General features: G+C 41.4%; 1 protein-coding gene across 1 annotated transcript; it reads right to left on the reverse strand.

Moving 5' to 3' along the window:
* Positions 1–7753: 7753 nt before the first annotated feature.
* Positions 7754–8515, reverse strand: HSPB3 (heat shock protein family B (small) member 3). The gene has a single exon (XM_050794171.1). The coding sequence runs from the start codon at positions 8339–8341 to the stop codon at positions 7889–7891; it is 453 nt and encodes a 150-aa protein (XP_050650128.1). The 5' UTR covers positions 8342–8515; the 3' UTR covers positions 7754–7888.
* Positions 8516–11045: the final 2530 nt, after the last annotated feature.

Raw genomic sequence — 11045 nt, forward strand, 5'->3', positions numbered from 1 at the left:
GTGATTAGACCACAAGGGCACCTCCCTCATGAATGGAATTAGGGGTCCTTATATAAGAACTTGACAGAGAGTGTTGTTTATTACCTCTTGCACATCTGCCTTTCACTATGTGAGGAAACAGTAAGAAGGCCCTCACCAGACACCAGTTCCTGGATCTTGGACTTCCTAGCCTCCAGAATTAAAAACAATAAATTTCTGTGTTTCATAAATCAGCCAGTCTCAAGTGTTCCATTATAGCAGTATATACAGATGAAGACAATTAGACTGGCAAAATTTTAAGCCTGAGTATGCTAAGGTTTGATTAGGATTTAGGATAATTTCAAACCCTCATATAATTCTAACGGTAACATAAGTTGTTAAATCACATTGGAAAACACTGTTATGATCTATTAAATGGAAGGTAGCCATACTCAATACCTCATCAGTTTATTCTTAGGTATATACATTAAAGAAATTCCTGCACATTAGCCAGGTGAAGTGGCACATGTCTAATCCCAGCTACTAGGGAGGCTGAGGTTGGAGGATCACTTGAGCCAAGAAGTTTGAATCCAGCCTGGGCAACATTGACTTTGCTTCTTAAAAAAAAAGAAAAAAGAAAAAAAGAAATTCTTGCATCCGGAAGTCAATAGACATGTACAAAAATATTCATAATGATATTGTTCATATAGCCCTAAATTAATCAAGAATGTCTATTATTGTTTGGGCATAAAAGCTCATGTCTATAATCCCAACACTTTGGGAGGCTGAGGCAGGAGGATTGTTTGAAGCCAGGAGTTTGAGACCAGACTGGGCAGCAAAGCAAGATTCTGTCTCTACAAAAAAAATTAAAAAATTAGCTGGGCATTGTGGCATGTATCTGTAGTCCTAGCTACTCAGGAAGCTGAGATGGGAGGATCAGTTTAGCCCACGAGTTCAAGGCTGCAGTGAGCTATGATCACAACACTGCACCCAAGCCTGAGCAACAGAGCAAGATCCCGTCATTTTTGTTGTTGTTGTTGTTGTTGTTGTTGTTGTTTTTCTGTTACCCAGGCTGGAGTGCAGTGGTGCAATCTTGGCTCACTACAACCTCTGCCTCCCAGGCTCAAGCAATTCTTGTGTCTCCTGAGTAGCTGGGATTATAGGCATGTGCCCGGCTAATTTTGTACAATGGCATGACTTACTGAAACCTCCTCCTCCTGGGTTCAAGCGATTCTCCTGCCTCAGCCTCCCTAGTAGGTGTGACTATAGATGCACACCACCATGCCTGGCTAATTTTTTCGTATTTTTAGTAGATACGGGGTTTCACCATGTTGGCCATGCTGGTCTCGAAATCCTGACCTTAGGTGATCTGCCCGCCTCGGTCTCCCAAAGTCCTGGGATTACAGGCGTGAGCCACTATGGCTGGCCAACAGTAGGATTTTAATAGTCAATATTTAAAGTAAAACTTTTTTTTTTTTTTTTTGGTGGCAGGGCCTTGTTCTGTCACCCAGGTGAGAGTGCAGTGGCGTGATCACAGTTCACTGCAGTCTTGACCTTGTGGTTCAAGCGATCCTCCCATCTCATTTTTTATTTTTTCTTTTTCTTTTTTTGTAGAGACAGGGTTCTCATTTTATTGCCCAGGCTGGTCTTGAACTTCTAGCCTCAAGAAATCTTCCCCACTCAGTCTCCCAAAGTGCTGGGCTTACAGGCATGAGATACCGTGCCCAGCCCCAAACTAAATTTAATTTTTAAAATGTTTTAAATAAATAAGAGGTGGGGTCTCACTATTGTTGGCCAGGTTGGTCTTGAACTCCTGGCCTCAAACTGTCTTCCCACCTTGGCCTCCCAAAGTGGTAGGATTGCGGGCGTGAGACATTGAGCCGAGTCTAAAAGTAAAATTAAGAATAACAACAAGGTGGAGGACAGCGTTCAGTGGGTAGTAAGGACACAAATGACCTAGTCACAATCAGGAGAAGGATATTGACAATGTTTTTGGTGGGGTGCGGCGGCTCACACCTGTAATCCCAGCACTTTGGGAGGCTGAGGCGGGCAGATCACCTGGGGTCAGCAGTTTGAGACTAGCCTGGCCAACATGGTGAAATGCTGTCTCTACTCAAAATACAAAAAATTAGCCAGGCATGGTGGTGCATGCCTGTAGTCCCAGTTACTAGGGAGGCTGAGGCAAGAGAATTGCTTGAACCTGGGAGGCGGAGGTTGCAGTGAGCCGGGATTGCACCACTGTACTCCACCTTGGTGAGACTCTGTCTCAAAAAGAAGAAAAAGAAAATGTTTAAATTTTTATACTTGTATTATTTTCCTTCAAAAATGTATATTGGCCTATAAATTTTCAGTCAGTGTTTAAGTTTTAACATCTTAAAGATCAGTGGAAAAAACAAAGAAGTAAACCTAAAATCTGAAAGAGAAAAAAGTAAAGAAAAGCATGATAAACAGAAACATGAAATAAGAAATAAATTCAAATATTTAATTCCAATAAGTAAATGGATTAAACTTATCTACTAAAAGACAGATGATCAGACTGCATTTTTAAAAATTCAACTACATGCTACTGCTTTTAAAAGACACATTTAAATACTGTAGTATATTCAATATATTGAATATAAAAGAACAAGAGTTGCCATGTAAATAATAAAAAAGCAGTATTTTTCAGGCAAAACAGAATTTAAGGCTAAAAGTATTAAATAGGGATAAAAAGTGGGCCTACATAATAATATAAGAAACAATTCAATAGAAAGAAATTACAATTTTAAACCTACAATTAAGTAAGTTATATAAATTTACACAGCAAACTTAAAAGTATAACAACATAATGGAAAAATACACAAAGGAATAAATGGGCCAGAACTTTTTTTAAAAATGGAAAACTGCCTTTTTATATTCAGAGATTTGAAGACACCAATCTATATGTTTTCTAGGATCAGGGGAAAAAAGGGAAGAACATAGACTATTTGAACAACACATTACAAAGAATGGTATCATATAGATCATTTGATCTTACCACATTGCACGTTCTCTGTATTTCCTTGAGGTTAGAAAACATTAGTACATAGGATTATATTTGTATATATACACACACACTTGTGTATTAAACAACACAGGAAATGTAAACAGCAGTTTGAATCATTTACTTTTCAGATTAAAAATACTCTCTCTCTTATTTTGCGGGGGGGTTGGAGGTGGATGTGGGATCTGGCCAACTCAACCACTAAATAAAGTTATTTTCAAAATGTAATATAAGAGCTATACCAAACCAACATTTTAATTTTTAATTCTTCTTTGTGACTAATTATTTGACAGGCTCTAAAGAGAACATTAGTCATTAGTAAAAAGTATTTTTGTTAAACTAGTGGAAATCGTGGGTTTTTAAAAATTTGAGGTTGTATGGTAAATTCCCTCTATTCCCTTAATTTTCCTGGGGGACTTTTTTGTTTTTGTTTTTTACTTTCTTGGGTTTTTCTTTGTTGTTGTTGCTTTGAGACAAGGTCTTGCTCTGTTGCCTAGCCTGTACTGCAGCCTCAACCTCCCAGGCTCAAGCTATCCTCCCGCCTCAGTCTGCAGAGTCGCTGGGACTACAGGTATGCGCCACCACTCACGGCTAATTTTTGTTCTTTTTGTAGAGATGGGGACTCGTCATGTTGCCCAGGCTCGTCTGGAACTCCTGAGCTCAAATGATCCTCCCACCTCAGCTTCCCAAAGTGCTCGGATCATAGGCATGAGCCACCGCAGCTGGCTAGGACTTCTTTAAGATTTGTTTCTCCCTGAAAAGAACTTCTCCATGGAGCGGCTCCATGTGCTGAGCCGGCATGCCTGCCCACAGACCTGCTGAGCCTCTTCACAGCCCCCTGTGACGTGCTAACCAGCACAGTACACATCCCCTCATCACACCATCTTGGCTTACCAGTTTTTCCTTGTCTCATTTCTCCTATTTCCTCATCTTCACCATGCTGGGCTTGCACTTTCCAAATAAAGTGTCAGCTGTTCAATCCTGGTCCCAGGCTTTACTTTGTAGAAAGAGACTTTCTAACAGAGAACTCTGACAACAGGACTCATTTGATTGAAGTACTGGATATTATCCTCCTGCCCCTGAGGGTCACCCTCACTTTTCTCCATCTTGCCCTTTGCCCTGGGAGGCTGTTGAACTAGACTGACAGGACTCCCATGCCCTCTGACCTCCAGTCAGATGCAACCAATGGGGGACCCTAGCAGGAGATGGGAAGGAGGAAGTATTTGTTCTCCTGGCTCTCTCCCTGTAAGAGGTCTCCTTGGACTGGTCGTGCCCTCAGATGAAAGCCACAACTGGTAGTCTCCTCTATGAGACTTTCCTTTTGATTTCTGAGACCTGCTTCCTCCTCCCATCCCTTTGGACCTGGGGGACATAACAACTGCACACTGCACTTCAGATTACTGCACTTTCCTTTGCGGTGCCTCTACGCCCTCCCCACTCCTTTGTAATGTTTCTCTCTCTCTTTTTTTGTTTTGTTTTGTTTTGTTTTTTGAGACAGTCTCACTCTGTCATCCAGGCTGGAGTGCAGTGGTGCCATCTCGGCTCACTGCAACCTCCGCCTCCAAGGTTCAAACAATTCTCCTGCCTCAGCCTCCCTAGCAGCTGGGACTACAGGCACGCACCACCACGCCCAGCTAATTTTTATATTTTTAGTAGAGACTGGGTTTCACCGTGTTGGTCAAGCTGGTTTTGAACTCCTGACCTGAAGTGATCCACCCATCTTGGCCTCCCAAAGTGATGGGATTACAGGCGTGAGCCACAATGCCCAGCCTGTAATGTCTCTTTATAAATAAACCCTTCTTGAATTTTTCCTGTTTAAGAGTATCCAACTGTTTCCTACTGGAACCAAGAATAAAAAGAAATAGTTAAATGCTAACACAATTGAGCTTTGTTGAAATAGTGAATAGCCATTACAAATCAGTTCTTGTTTGGCAGAAAAAGAAAGCGATGCACTAATTTTTAAAAAGTCACTGTTGCAGCAAACCCCTATCAATCCCAGTAGGGAAAGCCCCAGGATAAAGAGGCCAAAGAAGAGACCCAGAGCCAGCAGATGAAACATGGTGTTTTATTAGGGGATTAATACAGGAGAGAGAGTCCAGTAGTGGCACGTTGGCCAGGAGAACAAAACTGCTTGCAAACATTATGCAGTTTCTACACATTTTCACTTAACACCCTCCATCTAAAGAACTCCACCTGCCAACTATCATTTAACTCAAAACTCAAGGCCTCAGTCTCCTGTACGGCCCATATTCCATGGAACAGGCTGGGTGGGGGCTCAGATGTTTACCACAGATAAAAAAATGAATCTCCAGGTTGGCCATGCACAGATTCTGTGGCTTGAAACACACATTCGGGTACATCTACCATACTGGGTCTTTCTAAAGGTGTGTTTAAATGATTGTTATCAAATGCATTTACCCTGTAATCGATTCAAAGGTCAAACAATCAGAGTTCTGGCAGAAAATAATTTCATTGCCTAAAGGACCATTTATGAGAGAGTGGGCAAAGGAAGGAGAATCAATAAGAGATTCACACTAGGTACAAGAAAGAGCAGAGAGTCACCCCTTCTCCTCCTTTTGAACAGACAAAAGAGACAGTGTTACAACCCTGAGCCCTGTGAGAGTGGCAGCCCTGGAGGAACTCAGTCATGAAGGATGCAGCCCTGACAAGGCCTCAGTCTGCAGCAGGTTAGGAGTGACAGAAAAATTCCTTGACTTTTCTCCCCTCTTTCCCACTAATCTCTCTGCAATCTCTGGTCTCCAGTCAGTGCCTCTTATTGGCTGAGCCCAACCAGAAACTAGAATGATGTGGCCCATCAGGGTCAGCCTGCTTGGGCTCAGAGTGGGACTGAGAAGGGCAGAGAATGGTTTGAGTTGGTGGGAGTGGGGAGGGCAACAGACAATAGCCAGTACAATCAGGATATCAAACTCCATGCAGATATAATCCTAATTTTGTGAAAAGTGATACATGCATTTATGTAGTCCTGTTGTTGAACAAGATATTTAAAATAGCTACCTCATGGTAGCAGAAGAGTCATAGATGATTTTTATTATTTATAGTGTTTGGTATATCTCCCAAATAAAAAAAAATGGATATAAGACTTTAACATTTATCTTTGGGAAAAAATAAGAGCTCATTAGAATTGTGTTTAATCTTATTTTTACAGAAAATATTTTCTATCAGTGGCTCCTCATGGTAGGAATTTCACCTCCTGAATTTTCCCGGGAGGAAGGTCTCATCTAGAGTGAGATCAAGGCCAAAAGACAGGGTTTGTTTGTTTCTCACCATATTAGTTTCTTTTCGCACTATTCTGCCAATCAATGGGTTAGAATGATAATCCAGTGTGAGACAAACGGTATCCCAATTCTGATCATATTAGCAGATCTGGAATCTCAACTACTGCTATTAACTTTGTTATGCAGCCAAGCTGATCTGTGATAGTCACTTGGTCAAACAAAATTTTTCATATCTGGGTTGGGCACACAAACCTCCGTGTATAAGCATAAACCTCAGATATGCATATAACTGCAAAATCTTTTCAATTTAATTAGACAGTAAACATCCTTCTCAGATTACATTTGTTTTCAAAATAACTTTTAGAACTGTTTGATTCGTTTTTCTGTTGCTTCATGTCTTTTACATTTTAACTTGAACTACAGTAAAACAACGTGGAGGAGCACTGGGATACTGTCAGCAATCTGCAGTTGCCCTGGCGTTTTCCACACCCTGCATTCCCTGTCTATTCTTAGCACTGTCCTCGGGCTGCTTGTCAGCTCACATTCAGTGCGGAGTAAAAGGCAGGCAGCCACTGCCTCTGAAGAAATACTTGGTTTATACAGAATGCGATAGCAAACGTTTGGAATGTCCCAGAGCAGCTGCTGAAAGCACTAGTCCTTAACCTCTACCAACGTCTCCACTTTGAGCCCAGGCAGCAGTTTGGGAGAATATAATAAGCACCAATCCTCAGATGTGCTGTGTAAACTCAGACACGCAGTGTAAGCTCAGGTGTTGAACTTCCACTGGCTACCAGGCTATTTAAAGCTGAGGATTATGCAGAGATAGCAGATAGTTACATTTTGCCAACTAAGTTTATGGAGCATCTAAAAAGCACAGATTAAAACTCACTGAATTCAATAATCAAACTTTCAAAAGTGGTGTCCTAAAACTTCATATTAATTTACAAGAGGATATGTTATACATATCTCAGAACATCTTGTACGTGTCCATAGAACTTATACTATTTTTAAAACGTCAAAACACTTCAGATAGGATTCAGTATAGTTTTAAAAAGATAAATGAGGTACATATTTGAATTTTTAAAAAATAAGATTTATATCTGAAAATTCTCACTGACGTTTAAGGCAGTAACAACTATACTCAATCAGAAATAAGATTTCAGACCCAACTTCCAAATACTGTATTTTAATTTTTGAACTCCATATTTACAAAACCTCACTTTAATTAAAATAGACTAAAAAGAAAAGCTTATCAAGTGAAGGGAATCACAACTCTTTTTGGCAAAATAAAAGATTTTCATAAAATGGATAGGAATTCCTTAAATGAGTATGGCTCTTTTGCCGTCAGTGATTACAAATGCAGTGGGCATTGTTGGAATAAGAAGAAACAATTCTGAGTCCTCTCTGATATCCAAATACAGCTGCGTATATTTTCAATGTTTCAGTTGTAAGAATAGTATCAGTTTAAGCCACACAAACATATTTATAAATTTTCCTTTCTGAGTAAGAATAATAAAGACAACCTCAACATACCAGGAACTGTGAATATATTTTTAATCTTCATAAAAATCGTGGCATATCATTTCAAATGTGGGTAATACAAAGATTCTCGTGGTACCAGTGGCTGAACGATCGTCTTCCCCGTGTCGTCTGAACAGGAACCAATATGATGTCACTTAGTCCCAGCTGGATCCTTTACTTCCACCACCAAAATTCCATCATGACAGAGGACTGCAGACAAATCTTTGGTTTCCACGCCATCTGGTAGTTTGTACTGTCGGGTGAAGCTTCTTGAGATAAAACCGTGCTCGTCCATTCTGGTTCCGTGTTGCGCTTTTATCAGCAGCCAGCCTTCGAAGGTCTGAATGATGATGTCTTCGGGGAGGAACTGGACCACGTCCAGCAGGATCTGAAAACGGGATTTGCCTTCTCGGGGTGGCCTCTCTGCTGCTGAGTTCACTGGAGGAGACTGCGCTGCTCTGGTTTTCCTCAGGTCCACGATGGTTGGCCCAGGCAGTGCGTATAAAGCATGATCCAGCCTGCAGTCTTCTAGACCTCGAGTTTCAAACTCTTCCTGGTAACGCACTGGAATCTCTATGAGGTGCCTCAAGATGATTTTTGCCATAGTGAAGGCAAAAACAGCCTTGAACAGCCTCCTTCAGCCAACCTTTAGTCAGTGGCGAGCCCCTGCAGTTGCCTACTGACTGGATTACCAGTTGAAGCAGCTAGTGGTTTATAGCTGTGCCCAGAGGCAATCACTTAATTAGGACTGAATCACAGCACGGCATGCTCTCTTGTCTTTTCATGCACGCTGACAATGAACGGCTATTTATAGGGCATGTTTCCCAGTTGCATTTAGCACACAGCCTGCACAAGCTGCCCAGTCATGGATTGCCCTTACATTCTCAGTTATCCTTGGCAAAGGTATCTGCCTTGCTTACATCACGACAAAAAGAAGTGGGAATCGAAAATGGTATTTGAAAAATATCTGGGTGAGGGTGGGTGCAGTGGCTCACGCCTGTAATCCCAGCACTTTGGGAGGCTGAGGCAGGTGGATTGCCTGAGGTCAAGAGTTCAAGACCAGCCTGATCAACGTGGTGAAATCCTGTCTGTACTAAAAACACAAAAATTAGCTGGGCATGGTGGCTCATGCCTGTGATCCTAGCTACTTGGGAGGTTGAGGTAGGAGAATCGCTTGAACCAGGAGGCAAAGTTTGCAGTGAGCCAAGACCACACCATTGCACTCTAGCCTAGGCAATAGAGTGAGACTCCATCTCAACAAACAAAGAACAACCAAAAATATATGGATGGGTGCTTTCTCCCTGTGAACTTCAGTGATCTAAGGGAATAGGACTTCTGAGAACAGTCAGAGATGTGCACTCATAATATGAGCTGGGATCACATTTTCCCTAGTCTCCAGATACAAAGCTGAGGAGGGCAGAATCTCGCTGTAATTCAGAAAGAATTAACACACATGTATTCAAATCTCAAACATTCAACAAACTGCCCTCTGTCCTACGCATTTCCTTTTATTTTGTCTTTTAGTCATTTGGGCTTAAGGAACATGTGAGACACATTATCTGGGTTTATTTACATCTGACTCATCAAAATTAGATCAGATGACTAAGCTAGAGAAGTGACAAATGTCAGCTGGGGGCTAGAGGGGCATAGGATGGGGAATCTTAGTGACGAAAATAGTGCCACAAAGAAGAGAAAAATGTCAAAGCTTTGAACGATTTGATATGAACGTCCAAAAATCTAAGGATTAATCTTGTCACAGCTCTGCTACTGAGTTGGCAAAAATTACATATAATTTCCCCCCTTAATACTAAACTTACCCTGAAAAAGAATGAGGCAACTCCTTATCCACAGCTATGGAAGGATCTCCAAGGTATATTAAATCAAAAAGAAAAGTCCAGAGCAGTATATAATATGCTAGTATTTGTACTTTTTTTTTTTTTTTTAAGGCAGAGTCTTGCTCTGTCACCCAGGCTGGAGTGGGTGACAGCCTCAAAGTCCTGGGCTCAAGAAATCCCTCACCCTCAGCTGCCTGAGTAGCTGGGACTATAGAACAATGCCGTCATGCCCAGTTAGTTTTTTTTATTGTTTTTGTAGAGATAGGGGTCTTGTTATGTTGCCCAGGCTGGTCTCTAACTCCTGGCCTGAAGAGATCTGTCAGGCCTCTGAGCCCAAGCTAAGCCACCATATCCCCAGTGACCTGCATGTATACATCCAGATGGCCGGAAGCAACTGAAGAGCCACAGAAGTGAAAATAGCTTCACTGATGACATTCCACCATTGTGATTTGTTTCTACCCCACCCTAACTGATCAACGTTCTTTATAATCTCCCCCACTCTTAAGAAGTTTCTTTGTAATTCTCCCCACCCTTGAGAATGTACTTTGTGAGATCCATCCCCTGCCCCCAAAACATTGCTCTTAACTCCACTGCCTATCCCAAAACCTATAAGAATTCATGATAATCCCACCCCTTGCTGGCTCTCTTTTCGGACTCAGCCAGCCTGCACCCAGGTGAAATAAACAGCCATGTTGCTCACACAAAGCCTGTTTGGTGGTCTCTTCACACGAACACATGAAACAAGATCTTTCCACCTCATCCTCCCAAAGTGCTGGAATTACAGACATGAGCCACTGCACCAGGCCTTATTTATACTTTTTTAAAAAGTATGTATTTGCTTATATTAATAAAATCTCTCTGAAAGCTTTGTAGCTGGAGACAGTGAGTGCCTCCTGCTAGTGATTGGCAGGTGGGGGCTGGAGGAAGACCTAATTTTTACTATAAATACTTTTGTGCTATTTATTTATTTACTTTTTTTATTATTGTGATACTGTGTGCTTTTTATTTTATTTTATTTATTTATTTTATTTTATTTTTTTTGAGATGGAGTCTCTCTCTGTTGCCCAGGCTGGAGTACAATGGTGCCATCTTGGCTCACTGCAACCTCCACCTCCCAGGTTCAAGTGATTCTCTTGCCTCAGCCTCCCGAGTAGCTGGGACTACAAGCGCCTGCCATCACACCCAGATAATTTTTGTATCTTTAGTAGAGACAGGGTTTCACCATGTTGGCCAGGCTGGTCTCAAACTCCTGACCTCAAGTGGTCTGCCCGCCTCAGCCTCCCAAAGTATTGGGATTATAGATATGAGCCACTGCGCTCAGCCAGTGTGTTTTTTATTTATAGAGTGTATATGGAATATACCTACACACAATAAATTTTAAAATATGGAAACTTTCTTCTCCATGGAGATTAATATTTTCTTAAATGGATAGACTCAAGATTACCTTTCCTTTAAAAATATATGCACTTTCTT

Source organism: Macaca thibetana, chromosome 6 (assembly GCF_024542745.1).
Source record: "Macaca thibetana thibetana isolate TM-01 chromosome 6, ASM2454274v1, whole genome shotgun sequence".
Classification (NCBI taxonomy): domain Eukaryota; kingdom Metazoa; phylum Chordata; class Mammalia; order Primates; family Cercopithecidae; genus Macaca; species Macaca thibetana.